The following is a 16,950-nucleotide window of genomic DNA, read 5'->3' on the forward strand; positions in this document are numbered from 1 at the left end:
CTCACTGTTACATCATGGTGTCATGCTTTCCTTCAGAGGCTGAGAGACTTGTAAACATGAGTAAAACTTATTATAAACATACATATTATATGTTATATGACCAGTATATGACTACCAGTGCAAGTCCAAAAAAGGGAGAAAATGTTCTGCTAAAGCCCAAGGCTGGGCCAGTAGCCTTTAGTTTGCTCCTACTACAATCAGGACTGCAGAATCTGGACAAAGTACTGATATTCTGTTTATAATGATGCATACTGCTACTGTAAATGTACTGTAAAATAAATAAATAAAAGGACTGGCGAATGAACTCATTTTGTTGGATTGCATGAATATTTGAATGTGCTGGAGTTCATTGAACTTCTCACAAAACCACTTAAGACCATGATTGGTCAGTGCTCACGACTACACAGTAGGGGTATAATCCAAAGGCATTATCTCTAGCTGTTTGTGTATCTGTTTAGTGCTCCCAAACATCATATCTGCATTTGAATATGAGCCGGACATGGCTTACACTCAGGAACAATGAAGAGCAATAAAAATGTGTGCAACGTTCTAAAAGTACTTATTTAGTCATTTATTTGAGGCCCCAGCAAAGGTCTGCTGCCTTGTGCTCAGTGCGGCCTGCATGGGCAATACTAAAACATAGTAAAATAGGATGTGTTCGTTAAAACACACTGTGTGTCATTTTGTGAGAAGCATGTTAAAATAAAGGAGGAAAGCAGACATCTCACCTCTTCCACAACTCTCCTGGGATTCTCCCACATACAGACAGAGGCGCCATGATCCCTGCAAATCATATACAATATCCCATGCTACTTCCCTGCAATTAGTTTTTGCATTAGTGTGATGTCTGAGAAAGTGTCCAGCACATCATTGGTTAGATCATTTCCCAGACTGCTGGTTATGTTACATTTACATTACAGTTATGGTATTTAGCTGACGCTCTTATTCAGAGTTATTCACAAGGTTACTTGTATTACAGAGGTGGGCCAATGCAGTTTTAGGAGTCTTGCCCAAGAACTCTTTTTGGTGTAGCGCAGCATAGATACCCAGACTGGGAATCGAACCCCAGTCTGCCACATAGTGGTGTTATCTGTTGCGCCACACCAACCAGCAAGGTTTGGATGTGCTTTGTTTAATTCACTTTTGCTGTAAGTTGAGGCAACTGATGCACACATTGACTTTATCCTGAAATATTAATTAGTCTTCTATCCTAGCTAGAAGGCTAATTAAATCATAGCTAAGTTAGCTAACACCATTGACTGTAGAAAACAGGGACACCATGGTTCCACTCCTTTCCATTTGATAGAAATGAAGCCAAAACTGTCCGCCGTGTTGAAAAGTTTGCAACCAGAGGCTGAGTCGAACACACTTACTCATTTGGTAGACCTGCCTTTCTCTCCCAGACAGCCTGCACTCAGCTTACAGCACTGAAGCAAAGTAGTTCCACTGCTCCTCAGCTCAATGCCCTCCGGCTTTATACCCATCTAGCCCACACCTGGCATTAGGCATGGTGCCAATAGGTTAATGTTTACCTGCTTCAGAGAGTCCTATTCTATTGGCAATACTTCTCTTGGGGGACTAGACAAGCTGTGTGTATGTGTCTGTGCATTTGCACATCTGTGTCACCAATGGGTGTGACGTAAAGTAGCTGAATGCATTCATTAGAATGGGTGTCCACAAACATTTGGACATTATACATTATATAGTCTATCATATTTGTATGGCTCTGTCCAGGAGGCAGTCCTGCCTTGCGGCCAATCATTTTGGTTAAGCTTCCGGATTGACCCACCGTGACCCTGACTTAGAAGACGCGGATAAGAAGGTGAATGAATGGGTGGGTGTGTTTGTGCGGTGTTATCTGTTCGTTCCCAATAGCATATTTGTATTCTTCCCTACAGCACAGTAAAAGTGTGGTTGATTCAAGGGCTCATTTGCTTATTGCAGCATTATTGAGGCCAGTATTGCAATTAGGTTAACAAAAAGGTGTCTTGTGTAGCTATTAGAGTTGGATATAATGGCTATTGGGAGTATTCCCACAGCAATCCAGTGGGCAAACATTCGCTGCAACCCAGTGTATATCCCATATAACAAGCATATTCAGCATTTATATATTCCAAATTGCTTACAGCTTGTTATAGTGAATTGTGGCTTTCATCTGCAGGCTGCCACCACCACAATGATGCTCCTCGCCCATGCTTGAAAAATCTCAAGATGTTTTTTTTATTATTCTCCCTCTCTGTCACGTAAGCTCTGTTCTGTCGCTTCTCTTTTGTGCCTGTGATTGTTACCGAGCAGCAGACACACATCTGAATAGCAGTGTGGCGTGACATATTGGGGTCTGTCTGTGAGGAGGGTTACTGGCTCTTTCCCATTATCTCATCCTGACTTGTTCTAGCCTGCAGTGAAAGATGGTGATCCTGTGAAACCTCCCGCGTACAGTAATGACATGCAAGAGATTTCATAATGATAGTGTTGACTGAGTGATAGCATGTGCTAGACTGAGTTACAGGCACTTCAAACAATGTCCCTGGGGGCAAACGGTCTATCACATTCTTCTGCCACCTTATTCAATTATCCATTTATGCTTCTTTGGAACAGTATGCAAGCTGTGCATCATTCTAAAAGGAACCAAGTAGTTAAAAGCTAATTAAACAGAGCATGATTAACCTTGGAGGTGTTTCGGTCAGATTCTCCATAGAAAGACACATATTTCACCATATCCTTTTTGCTTAAGGTTTTCCAAGGAATCCACTTACAACATCTGTGGCATCTATGACTCTATGTATCTCTGTACATTGTTTACTATTAATATGTATTCATAACATAAATCTTGTACCTCAAAATAAAATTTTTAGTGTTTAATAAAAATATAAATTTTAAAGGGCCCATATTCAACATTTTTCTAGTATTTTATTTCCACTAGATATTGGTATAGGTTCATAATTTATTTTTACATGATCATTTCTGACATCTTTTCATCACTTATTATGAAACTAGGTGTTTTTATTGTTGTACCTTTAAAAAAGGTACCTATTAGAAAATCAGTCTGAAAGGCTGAAAACACTCTTATCACTTCAGCATTAACAGGCAGAGCCAAACCTGCTGGTAGACAGGTGTATGTAAGTGCACTTGTTATGTTACATCACAATATTGTCTTTTTTATATAGTCATTCCCTAAATGCGCAGATTGTGTGGACAGGGGAGGGATTGATACTTTTCATTTAAAAAATATTTACATACTTTATCATTTTATATGTGAGCGAGGTTTGAATTTCAGTAATATGGGCGCTTTAAACATGGGCTCTTATACCACTTCCTCCTGTTTCTAATAATGTTATATATGCATATTATGATTATTTTTACACTTGAAAACTGAACTGACATGGTTGCACAGCAGATTTCAGATTCAGGCCATAACTTACATGATTTAGCCCATCACCCTCAAGCCATTTCCACTACGGTGATAATGGAGTCCATTTGACAGTAACTCACTGAAATGCGCACTATACTCATTCACTCTTGCCTGTAAGGACCTCTCATACACTTGAATTCAAGGGCAAACAGTCCCCTGAGATGTACATTTGCATGCCTTTCCATCCATGGAAATCCTTCTACAGCTTCAAGAACTGTTCATGTAAACCGTGTGTCTAACTTTCTACTCTTGTGGTCAGAGCGGTTCAGTGTGAAATGGTGCAAGAAATGTTGCTAGTTTGGCCCATGTCTGCCTTGTGGTAGGAGCCAGTTGCCCCTCTGATCAGTGGAGCCAGGAATGATCGACGACAGGGTTAAAAGGGAGGTAAAGGGGTGGTTTGCGAAGACTTGTCATAGACATGTGAACAAGGCAAAAAAGGAATTTACAGAATCCACCTACAGACTGATTTTTCATAGTGGTGGTGAGAGCAAACAAAGAGTCATGATTTCAGTAACACAAATACAGCTATTTTTTTTTTTTTTTTTTTACAATCCAAGACCACAAGAGAACATACACAAGACACAAGACCTGAGTGTTTAATGTTCTTCATGGTAAAACAGGAGTAAATCTTTCTTTCAGGACCATTTTGACTGAGATGTACTTCTCCATGAATATATTAAACAAATATAAGCTTTAGGCCAAACGTCATCCCAAAACTATTCACAACACAATGCCTAAGGCATCAGACAGTGTATTAACCATTAACCATTTTGAGTCATTTCTGTGATTCTAGGAATTTCTGAGGTACCAAATACTTCATATGTTCATCACTGTGGGCAGCACATCACTCTACCCCATAAACCCTATAGTGATGCTTCTTAGCATCTACAGCACTTACAACAGTGAAACAACAATCTGATCATCTGCACTTTCTGAACAATCTCTACTCCATACACGTAATCAGACTGCTGTGTTGTCACCATCAGATATTTATTTATTTATTTCATTCATTAATAAACTTATGCTTGTTTTTTTGGGACACTATTTGAATACATCAGCTGTCAGGTGCACTAGATGTGGAAATGTTTTTGGACATCTAATGAATTCATTCAGCTACTTTATGTTGTACTCATTTCTGACAGAGATGTGCAAATGCACACACACACACACACACACACACGGCTGGTCTAGTCTAGTCTGTGTATAGAGCGTAGGAAGACAAGCGTCCAGGCTGTTTTCTGTCCTGCACCAAAGTGGTGGAACAAGCTTTCCCTGGGTGTCCGAACGGCCGAGTCGCTCGCTGTCTTCAAACTCAGACTGAAGACACTCCTCTTCAGAGAGTACTTGGGCGAATAACAGAGTACTATGGTCACCTTATTGTCTTGTGTTTAGTAATGTCTAAAGCTTAAAGGTATCTTTGAACTATTAGTTCTATTCTAACTAGCTGAGGTTTTTCTTGGGTAAATAGCAAAGCACTCTGGATAAGAGCTTCTGCTAAATGCCTTAAATGTAAATGCGTAGTGCCAATAGAACAGGACTCTCTGGACCAGATAAACATGAACCTATTGGCACAATGTCTATTGCCTAATGCTCTTGTCACTGAATGCAACCAAATCCTCATAGCATCGGCAGTGCTCCAAAATTGAGCAGAAAGCCTTCCCTGGGCAGTAGAGACAGTTACTCCAACAAAAGCAGACTATATTATTCATTTCAGAAAAGTAATGAATAAGCAGGTGTCCTAATACTTTTGTCCACACAGTGTATTTACAGTCATGTTATCTGTCCTGAGATCTCCTCTTTTGAAATATAATGAATTCTGGAGATTTATTTAATTGTAACTTCATTTTCAGTCCTTTTCAGTTCCGTTCATCATTCTGGACACATCTACAATTTCTTCCTTTTTTATCTGCAGCTTTATACCCTTGATTTCAGAAAAAAAAGCTATGAATGAGCAGGTGTCCCAATACTTTTATACTGTACATGTGAATGTTTAACACTAGTATCTAATAGAAAAGACCCAAAAATCACTGCTATGAGTTTTGGAGATATAAGGTTTTGCTCAGACAGCAACGTTATACAACATACACACTGCGAAATAACAATTTCAACCTTCCTACTGGTGTGACTTATTTCATGATTAGCATTAAACACAATAAAAGCCAGAAATGCACTGAATGCAGACAGAAAGGAAACAAAAGGGATTCACCATCATCCGGCCAAGGGAGCGGATTCTTTCTGTGAGTAACGTGGCATTTATTTTACTCATATTGTCAGGTACTGATTATGCACCTGGATGTGACTGTTACAGTCAACACAGGGGTTCTGGGCGGATACACAAGCCTAATAAATGAAGTAAATCCCTGAACAAACACAGCTGCGTCTACACAATCCATTCTGTCAGCCAGCAGCATGAGCGGAAGCAATCTCTTTGCTCCAGAGCGTTTGATTGTGTCGGAGCACAATCAGCAGCTTTCATATTGCATTAAATTCATGAAGATAAGGCAGACAGACACCGTGGCCTAAAAAGGCATGTGTCATTTAGGCTGTAGGATTCAGCTATATGCGATACAAGTAATAGATTTTTTCCAATGAAGTAGCCTGACCTACTCATTTCACCCTAGTGGAAGGAAAAGGACTGAAAGAAATGGATATTAGCAGTTAGTCGCAGCGTATCAGACATGATCGTTTCAGAACAGAATTCAAGCTCCTATTCTTCAGGCTGAAGGCCTGAACCTGAGTATACAGTTAATTGACTTTTGCTTGAATTTAACCTCTGACTGTCCGTATAACGTCTACTATTACTAGTGCCGTCAATGGTAATGAGATAATGCACACAATTAATGTGCTAAATAACTAACGCAACTTAATCATCTTAAGTTTGGCCTCAACTTCCTCCCATATGTCACTCTCACAGAGCCTAGTGACGTATTAGTGGTTTTAAAGGTAAAGGTGCAGGTATTTGTCACTGTACAGTGTACACTGTACAGCGAAATGTGTCCTCCGCATTTAACCCATCTGTGGTAGTGAACACACACACACACTAGTGAACTAGGGGCAGTGAGTACACACACACCCAGAGCGGTGGGCAGCCAACTCCAGCGCTCAGGGAGCAGAGAGGGTAAAGGGCCTTGCTCAAGGGCCCAACAGTGGCAGCTTGCCAAGCCCAGGAATCAAACCTACAACCCTGTTATCGATAACCCGGCCACCACTGCCCCCACTGTGATGTAAACTGTGATGTAAACTTTACACTTTATTAATGCTGAAATGTGGATTCAATTTAATTACCAACTCTCATTCTTTCACTCCTCCTTTCTCTCTCTCTCTCTCTCTCTCTTTCTCTCTTTCACACAGCTGCTCCTCTCTTAGCTCTTAGCTTAATCCAGCCCAATGACTTTTCATCCATTTATCTCTTAAAAAGTTGGAGAAGCATTTTCTCTATTAGAGCTTCTGTGTCCGAGCTTCATCGTGTTCAAGGCTCCCAAAACTACACTTATTAGATATTATAAGTCAAAATAAAAAAATAAAAAAAAAACTGGATTACTCTAGACAGTTTATTAGGCATACATATATTTGCTCTCCCACCCAACAATTCAAGGATGTGTTAGCTAGCATTTAACTTGTGATTGATCGCAGAATATTGCTGTGATTAATGTGATCAAACTTTTTAATAGACTGACAGCACTAATTACATATGAGGTTTATAGTAGTTAACCTTTATTAAGTTTTTTAAATTTGCCATCATTTTCCCACCTCACAGGCACCAGTTCAGGCCCACTGAGATTGTGATGAGTTGGGATTTTCATGTTCCTTCATATTTATGGATCTCATATCATGACTGAACCTCAATAATAATAATAATAATAATAATAATAATAATTGCCTTCAAATAAAGAAGGGAAGAAAGAAAAATAGAAAGACGTTGAATCTGGATCTTCTCTCTTGCCTCTTCTGCCATCTAGTGGTCTGGGGTTTCCCTGGGAAGAAGAAGTGTTTAGGTTCCGAGAGTCTAATTAGCATTATGTGCATAAATAATTATCTGCATAAATAATTCAGCAACAATTTTTGGAATAAAGCTGGCAAATCACGTCGATGTTTATTACATCTTACTAATTTGAACAACCGTTTAATATGCAAGGATTAATTAACTTTTAAATGATTCAAATGATTAATGGCCATAGATTAGCCTCAGTAAACCACTAACGTGTCAGTCGGTGGAGGACTGAACTCTTGGCTCCTTCAGCAGTTCTGGTGTTCAGCGAAGCCTCTTCACTCGTTTAAGTCCAGCCCAAGTCGAGTCAAGGTTTATTTACTGTTTGCATAATGCAGGACATGCAGGCAATTCCAGCAGCAGTGCATATTTCCCCCATGCTGATGGTTGATGTGTACATTAGCTACCTGCTGGCTCGTACCTGCATGGCTGTATGTACTGCACTGCTGCCACACAATCGTTTGGCCAGTGTAATTGCATCCTACCAAATATTTGGCTTAACTTGTGGGCAAGCTGGACAGCCAGTTTAACCTCTCTCAAATGCTCAGGCTCATTTTGCCCCACAATTTAGCATTTTGGGAAAAGTGTTTAGCCTGGCAAACCAGAGCTGCACCTTACAAACAGCCTCTCCTGCTCCTGCTGGAGCCTTGGGGGTGCAAGTGCGCATGCGCGCGCATTTCTCTCTAACCCTAACTCGTTGTCGTCTTCACAACATCGATTAAACCAAACTGATAATGTCATTATTATACATTTCTTTTAAAAAGAGCCGAAAATAAGGCTAAATAAATGCAATAAAGTAAATAAGGAAGCCTAACTCGGTTCACAAAGCTGACGGCATCACCACTACGTCACACAATAACACGGAAGTAACGCTCCCATGTGGTGGACTGGACTTCACCGCCTTGATTTCAGGACCGTCAGAGAATTTATTTGTCTCCTGCAAACATGCAGTTTTATATTATCTTATTTAAATACAACATGTGTTTACTAAGTTGAACACTTGTTTAATTGTCTGTGATGTTTAAATGTATGCTGTTTTATTTCTGAGAAGTGTAGCACATATCCATCTCGTCTGTCCGTCAGCATAGGCTTTATTTTTGTCACTGCGGTTTTAAATGGACCTGTACTCAGTAGTTACAGTGATTGGCACAGGATCGTTTGGGCGTGCTCTCCTAGTTCAGACCAAAGGCAGTGGAGAGAAATGGGTCATGAAGGAAATTCGCCTCCCAAAGGTAGTTAGCTAGATAATACTCTTGTGCTGTGATGTTTTGGTGGGATGTATTAACTGACAGCAGGTGTCTAATATTACTTTAGGTCTGTAAGATGTACAGCCACTAGTTTAGCACACCAGGGGATACGTGCCTGTGTTTTTATCGTAATCAGATTTATTGGCCAAGTATGTTTGGCACACAGGGTACACCGAAATCTGTGGCCGTCGAATGGTGTGGCAGTAGAGGGCGCTGTTCGGCTACGTAAATTACAGCATCTCCACACAATGCAGCATCTTTAAATATCACATCATCATATCATGCATTCATAATTACTAAATACAGCTTTTGTTCTGGGCGTGTATAAATGTTTTATACTGCCTAGCATGCTTTGTTGTGCGATTTTTTTTTGTATGTGTTGAGGATAATCTCCGAGCTAACTTCCTATGTAGGAAACAACCAAGAATAACAACCCTTATCTGCTCACATTTGTTAAATTAAAAGACAAAAAAAAAAGTAACGTAATCTGCGTAACACCTTTCTGTGAGCAGGTCACGCGGAATTGCTCCCGCTGAGGTAACAGAATTCGACGGTCGCAGATTTCGGTGTAACACCTGCAGTGAGCGTCTCTCTAGTCCTATCGCAAGCGAAATACAGTATACACAGTATACGAGCTTTACGCAGGGGCAGTTAAACATTCATGCATATGAAATATGATTGGCTTTGTTGGATTTATAGCTCCTTGGGTGTGTAATAAAAATACAATAAATGGCATGATCTTTTTTTCATTTTCTCATTCCAGTAATGGTTTTGATTTTATGTGTTATAGTCCTACTTTGTGAACTAATACGCTTTAGAATAAGCTTTTGTTAAATAGGGCACTCCACTTAAGAGGGGCATCTAAAAGTAGGCTATCATGCTCAAACTATTTACATACCCTCCTACCCTACAGTTAGAAATCTGCAGCTCACATCATCATATCACACACTCCATTCAGACTGGAGTTGTTAAAGGATTGGATCAAGATCGTTTTTATTTTTTCCCCTTCAAAATCTAGTCCAGCATTTAATTTCCAGAAACAGGTTACAGCCGTGTCATCTTCATTAAAAATATGGTGATTTTTTTAGTAATTTTTTGTATTGATGTTACTGTGGTGACATCTGTACTGGCTGGGTGGTCTCCCTTCCAACTATAATATTTTATTAGAGGCTAAAAAGATAAAGTGCTTATTGAAATTTGACTCAGTCTGATTCATGTCTTTAGGCCACTCCGCTCACCTCTGACTGGCTGTCATTTTCTGCAGGCTGAGTGCGGAATGAGAACGATGAGAAGAGAAGCTGTACTCTTGGCGAAAATGAAGCATCCAAATATTGTTGCTTTCAGGGAGTCATTTGAAGGTCTGTATCCATGTGCTTGTCCATTTTTCCAAGAAATGACTAGTTCTAGGTTGAGAACTTCAAACATTTCTTTCCACATCATAAGGACCAAATTCATATATTTGTTAAAATATGAAGAAGGGCTTCAGGAGACATCTGGGTGTATAACGGTAAGCAGGCAGTAGTGGTGCCTAGCACTAAACACTGGTAAATGTCTGGTGACATGACTGGTGTCTAGAAAACACACACAAACTGTTTGTCTGTTAGCTCAGCCTCTCTCTGTATCATTCTTAAATGCACGTCCTCGTCTCATTGATCATTACAACATTTCTGCTTGCCCTTCATTCCTTACACAGCACTCTATCTCTCTTGCACACTGTCGACCTGTGTCTGTAGTAAAGTTTATCTACTGTTAATATGGTTAATTTTGCCCTGCCACACTTGTCCTCTCTAGCTGGATATGACTTTAGTTAACATCAGCTTGCTAACTATTATCTACTGTGTTCTGGTTGGCTACATCAGATTATCCCAAAGCTTGGTATAACCAGAACCACAGCATATCTGACCATATATTAACACCACTTAAGCCATATTCCATTATATGTTAAATTATCATTCCGAAACAGTGGTGGTTTTGTTAGCTTTCCCTGGTCATGAATCCTCAGTGTACTAGAAGAGTGTCAGGGAGCACCCAGAAGCAAGGTTCTTGTTGTTGTGCCATCAAGTGAATTTGTCATGATGCCTCTGGCCTCTTTGCCAGTAATTTTATTCAGTTTATTCCTTGGTTAGAGTGCACACTGTTCACAGAGCTTCCAATTTATCTGATTAATTGTATCTTATTACACAACCCACTGATCAGTTGTGCACTGACACATTCTGACTGACGCACTCTCCATCCCTCTTCAGATGATGGTCATCTGTACATTGTAATGGAGTTCTGTGGTGGAGGTGATCTTCTACAAACGATACAGCAGCAGAAAGGCTGTCTGTTCTCAGCAGATGTGGTAAAATCAGGAGTATTTAGCCTAATGTGTTTTATTTATTTATGGAATGTATATTCTTTATATTAAAGTGCATTTGTCTCTTTAGATACTCAGGTGGTTTTCACAGATGTGTCTGGGTACAAAACACATTCATGATAAAAGAGTGCTTCATCGGGACCTAAAATCTAAGGTAAAAAAAGCTATTATGTTTGTAATTGTGTCAAAATGCTAACAAACACCCAGAGTTAGACACACTGTAAGTCCTGTAATATTCTGTAGATGTTTTAATATTTGCTGCAGTTGCGTGTGTCAGTTCTAGATATCTTGAAAAAACTTTACCAGACAGTTAGTAATGTTGCACCACTGGATGTTGGGGATTAAGAATCAGAATCATGTTGGATGTATATAAGCTGTTTTTGTATAAAAGTAGGTTGGTTACATTTATTTAAGTGTAATTTTGGACTTATTTGTGTTTGAGATTAAATAAAGGTCATTATTCAGCACATGCAGATTAACAGTGTTAAATCATTATGGTTTGTCCACTAAGCTGGTACTTTTGTCAGCTTTTAAGTCCATGTTTTTCCTTCTCGTTTCTTTAGAACATATTCCTGACAGAGCATGGGACAGTCAAACTGGGAGATTTTGGATCAGCCTGCACTCTTAACAGGTCAATTGCAAGATAAAAAAAATGTAATGGAGCCTCTTCCACATTGCAGTTGGACTGAACATACACATTGAACCCCCACCCCTCTTTAGTGCTGTAAGATTCATGGCTCCAGTAATCATAAATTTCACCAAAGACATCCCAGGGAATGGCTTTTTGAATTGTGGCCATCCATAACTAAATTTCTACACTAGGCTAGCCTTCGTGCCCTAGTATACACCCTGTCTGGGTGAATTTTTGAGGAATTTAGCAACATGGACTAATTCATTTATTCCATTGCAGTGCAAGAGCTTATGCCCAGACTTATGTTGGGACCCCATACTATGTGTCTCCAGAGATCTGGGACAACCAACCATACAACAACAAGAGGTACAAAATCTATTTTGTCTCATGAATTTATGTAGTTAAATACACAGTTTGTTATAAATTCGATAAAAACATTATCATTGATGCGACACACCAGAGGCTATTTGAGTTCTAAGTTAGGTAGTTGGTTACAAGCAAGGTCCATGAGGTGCTTCACAACAAAAATAAGTGGATGCCATTCTCAGCTTGTTTGTGGGTGTGTTTATTTATTTCACAGTGATGTCTGGTCTCTGGGCTGTATCCTCTATGAACTGTGCACCTTATGCCACCCGGTATGTGATGTGAATGTGAATGTACAGTATGTGATGTGCATTTCTTACTAGATAGATGGTTAATGCCATATGTAACCTATGCTTTTAAATATTTTTGTTGCTTTCCGTCTTAGTTCCAGGCCCGCAGCTGGAAGAGTCTAATTTTGAAAGTGTGTCGTGGGGCATATGCTCCTTTGCCTAATCACCTTCCTTATGAGCTTCACTACCTGATTAAGCACATGTTCAAGACCAACCCCAGAGACAGGCCTTCCATACACACTATTCTCAACTCTCACCGTGTGTCCCGATTACTTCTCAAACACCTGCCTGAGAAGGTACAGTACTATTTCCAGACTAGACACACTTTGCAACAGGTGTCCAGTCTCACTGCACAACAATTTCAGTCCTTGCAAGGTTTTGTTACCACAGCAGCAATATTATAGACTCATTTAAACGCAATAGGTTTTGCATGTCAGCACTTTTTGCCAACCCACTGGGATTACACAACCCTTGTAATTTGCCACATAGAGCAAGGAACTGGTGGAGGAACCAAGAAACCACTGGAGAAAAGAAGAAGGAGAGAAAGTGGCCATGTTTCTGGGTCAAAAGAGCTTATTAACCTCATCTACAAATAAAGGTGCGTATGTGTGTATTTACATAAACATGTATGTCTTATAGGTGCAATATATAAGAAGACCAAAATATCCAACTTGAGTAACCTGTTTCTTCAGGCACGTCTTCCAGTGTGTCGTCTTTGCCAGTGAGTCAGAGTGGTGCTGTTGGCCCTCGAAAGAGATGGGCAGAGGGACCTTCCAATACAGTGCTGAAGGTCCTTGCAAATGCTGACATCATTTCATCAGTTGGCATGGGAACCACTCAGGGGTCTGACTCCAGGTCAGGTACAGTAGCACTATACTGATAATGGCTTGATCCCCAAGAGTGTTTGAGAGAGCATTGCCCTCGCTCTAGGTGAGAAGGACGGCTCTCCCTCTGTCCCCATCATTCAGCGTGATGCTAGTCAAAGTAAGGGCCGATGCACTTTGTGTTACAGTGTTCTGCTTATTTAACACAATAATTGGGTTGAGAATTTAGTAAAACATAAACCAATCAGCCATAACTTAAAACCACTGACAGGTGAAGTGAATAACATTGATGTTTCGTTACAGTGGCACTTGTCTAGATGTAGGAGTTACACAGTAGACAGCAAGTGGGTAGTCAGTACTAGATGTTGATGTGTTGGAAGCAGGAAAATTGGTTCGGGCATAAAGAGCTGAGCCACTTTGAGAAGAACAAAATTCTAATGGCTAGAGGACTGGGTTAGAACATCTCCAGAATTACAGGTGTTCAGACATTCTCAGGTCTTGTGGAGTGTTCCAGGAATGCAGTGGTCAGTACCTATCAAAAGTGGTCCAAAGAGGAACAACCGGTGAACTGTATAACTATATTTTAATTACGGAGTCCTTTTCAGAGGTATTACGCAAGGTGTGTTTAAACAGTAACGACACAAATTGATGGATATATCTGCATTTTCTACTTTACCACCTCTGCCCACTATTTTTATTTTCCTACACCACTTTCAAAACCAGCATCTTCCTCCTTTCCCTCTTCAGGGGGCTGGACCTCTTCCTGTAGTGTTTCCTCTTTCTTAACCCCTTTTTCATCTTCTTCCTGTTTTTTCGTTCTTACTTTTTTCATCATTTAACCACATTCTTGCCTTTCCCCTGTATTTCTGAATGGCTGTCTCATGGCATTGCTTTACACTCTTAGCCTGCCTCTTTAAGTCCCCAGCAGTAAAAGTGCAACGACTAGTCAACCAAAGGCAACTAATTTAATCCTAATTTAATATCACGTTTCACAAAAACAGGCTTTTCATTCTTCCTTTCTGCCTTTAATTCCATCACTCCCAGTCAAGCACAAAATACAATAGCCCAAGACCACATTGACCAAAATAGGACCTTCCCTGCGAGCAAACGGGCCACTAGCATCCTAACAGCTCCAGCCCTGCCTGCCATTTAATTTTTATCTCTGCTTCCCACAAGACAACAGGCTTTGACTGAGGTAAGAGAGGAAAAATAAAAAAGGCAAGGGGGCCAAGTACGAGCCCTGGGGGCACCCCATGTGTCTTTCAGATACAATACAATAATTTTATAAATAATACTTCAGTTCCGTGGAGAAATGGAGAAGCAATTGCAGCAAAAGCTTTTGTGCTGCAATTGCAAGAAGTGAGACCTTTCCAGTGATGTCACCACGCAGCCTGGTTAGACTGTTCGATTTGTGAGACCAATGGGCTACTAAGAACATTTTTTTCATAGGACAGTCCTACTGAGGACCCGTCCTACCCCAGCTTCAGCCTAGGCTTTGAAACGCAGCTTTTGGCATTTTGGACAGTTTGTTACCAATATCTTACTGATGAGCTTTTGTTTATGTAAAATTCCTCAGGAGACTTTCATTTCATCACGTGGTCTTCAACACATTTAGAAAGTTATCTTTGTAAATGATGTTTTCTTGTGATTGACTACAGAGGAGATGTGTATGGAGACACAGAAGAAGAGGGAGAGAAAGAAATGGGACAAAGATCCACCTTTAAGACTTTTAAGCCTTCTGGAGAAAGTTCCTCTCAGCACAGCCTTCAAAACCTACACTATCCACAGACACAGTAAGAGTGTGTTCATGTGTGTGGAAGCCTTTTACGTGCAGACAATAGGTGTCGTCTGATGTTGCCCTTACACTTTTATCATCCATTTTGACTCCTAGACTGTTGACTGATGGCAAAAGCCTGAACACTGCTATGTTACTGACAGTAGCTGTGTGTGATATTGTACAGGTGCTGATCCTCTGCAAGGACCTTTGGCTACAGGGCAGAGTGATGACGCTACAGACGGCCCTGAGGAGATCCACACTGACAACAGCAGACTGGAGCCACGTTCAGATGATGAAGACACGTGAGTGGCGCAAAACCCACTCATATTTCCTTTTTCATTTCTCTTTGTTTCTTCTCTTTTCTTCAGATCTGCTCCATTACAGCTTCCCGTTTTCTCCTCTGTTCACAGAGATTTTGAGGAGGATTGCCCTTGTAACTGGACAGATGAGTTGGAGAGAATGGTGAAGGAGCAGTAGAAATTTATGGGAGACTAGAGATGTTTCAGTGTGTATATTTGAATACTGTACACATTTTCCATCTGAAAACCCCTCTGTAATTTATAACCTGTTGATCTAAATGCTTCCAAATACACACAGAATACAGCAGACTAAATGTGTTTGTGATTCTGCACAGTGGATTGTATGGGGCTTGTAAAGCTTGGATCGTAGGGGTATGGTGTCATGATGATGTATGGTGTTGTCATGCATTTTTAGTTTTTACTCACACTACTTTGCTGTGAAATTAAACAATTATACTCAGTTATATAGGCAAACAGGGACATCAGAAAGTGGCCACATTACATGATGATGCCTAAACTTTTTCATCCACTAGATGGTGTCAAGATATTACAGATTACAAATGAAAAGACTGGTGGTGGGAACTGATTTCATACCACATTTGAATTCTGTCAACACATATGCAGTTAATACCGCAGTGTTATATTGAAAAATGTTATTTTCTGTATGAGCTGTAACTACACATAAAATTGTACTTATTTGTATATTCATATCATATTATTTTGATATCATTTTAAAAACCATTTTTGATTATATTTTTGCTTATATTTTTTGCTTATAGCTACATAGACACTACTATCAGACACTACTATAGATACTGTATCAGTTGGCATTATTACATAATACTTTCTCTCTCTCTCTTTAGGATGAATCACTTCTTTTATCAGTCATGGTATGCAAATTTTAAGACATGAATAAGCTTGTATTAACACTGACAAACCCTGCCTCTTTCCTCACTAGCATAGGAACAAAAACGAAAGTAAGTTTACGTTCGGCGTAGTTCAGCGTTCAAGTGGTCTCCAGTGACTGTCGGGGTCTGTTGAAGATAAGTACCCCTAGCTGTATAATTGAGGAAATGCAGGGCTGGCATTCAGGCCTTATCTGAAAGACACATGGGGTGCCCCCAGGGCTCGTACTTGGCCCCCTAGCCTTTTTTTATTTTTCCTCTCTTACCTCAGTGAAAGCCCATTGTCTTATGAGAAGCAGAGATAAAAATGAAATGGCAGGCAGGGCTGGAGCTGTTAGGATGATAGTGGCCCGTTTGCTCGCTGGGAAGGTCCTATTTTGGTCAGTGTGGTCTTGGGCTATTGTATTTTGTGCTTGACTGGGAGTGATGGGATTAAAGGCAGGAAGGAAGAATTAAAAGCCTGTTTTGAAGACATCAGACATAGTTAACAGCCATGTCTGGAGTGAATCAGACATGTTGGGTCTAATTTGAACTGTTGTGCCATCTCCTGTAAACAAGTTAGAACAGAGCAGAAAACGTCTAGCCATATTTTTATTAGATTAGACTTCAGACAGCTTGGTGGAGAGGAAGGATGCTTGTTAGTAGGTGAAAGGCAAAGGGATGCTTCACCTTCAAACTTCACTTTTATTGTTAGCAATGTATAGAGTATTACTCAGATTCCAAAATAACAAATATTCAACATGCATAGTAACAATGTAGCTGGATATTGCACATAATTTAAAACTGATTCCTGCTCCTGATCTGTGTTGCAGCATAATATCATATATGTCATAATGTCAGCATAATGTCATATAGCTC

The 16,950-nt window shown here is 40.1% G+C and overlaps 1 protein-coding gene across 2 annotated transcripts; it reads left to right on the top strand.

The window, feature by feature from the left end:
- The first annotated feature begins 8,276 nt into the window (after window positions 1-8,276).
- nek3 (NIMA related kinase 3) lies at window positions 8,277-15,940 on the top strand. Of its 2 annotated transcripts, none has more exons than XM_072691031.1 (13): window positions 8,277-8,632; window positions 9,912-10,005; window positions 10,891-10,988; window positions 11,074-11,157; window positions 11,567-11,634; window positions 11,914-12,000; window positions 12,215-12,269; window positions 12,383-12,583; window positions 12,777-12,885; window positions 12,980-13,147; window positions 14,770-14,904; window positions 15,073-15,190; window positions 15,299-15,940. In XM_072691031.1, exons 1-13 carry the CDS (start codon window positions 8,516-8,518, stop codon window positions 15,363-15,365), a joined length of 1,401 nt encoding a protein of 466 aa, XP_072547132.1. In that variant the 5' UTR covers window positions 8,277-8,515; the 3' UTR covers window positions 15,366-15,940. The 2 variants fall into 2 exon arrangements, with proteins under 2 accessions (XP_072547132.1, XP_072547133.1); XM_072691032.1 differs by having other exon boundaries at window positions 8,584-8,632; window positions 9,872-10,005.
- Window positions 15,941-16,950: the final 1,010 nt, after the last annotated feature.

This window comes from Salminus brasiliensis, chromosome 11 (assembly GCF_030463535.1).
Source record: "Salminus brasiliensis chromosome 11, fSalBra1.hap2, whole genome shotgun sequence".
NCBI classification, from domain to species: domain Eukaryota; kingdom Metazoa; phylum Chordata; class Actinopteri; order Characiformes; family Bryconidae; genus Salminus; species Salminus brasiliensis.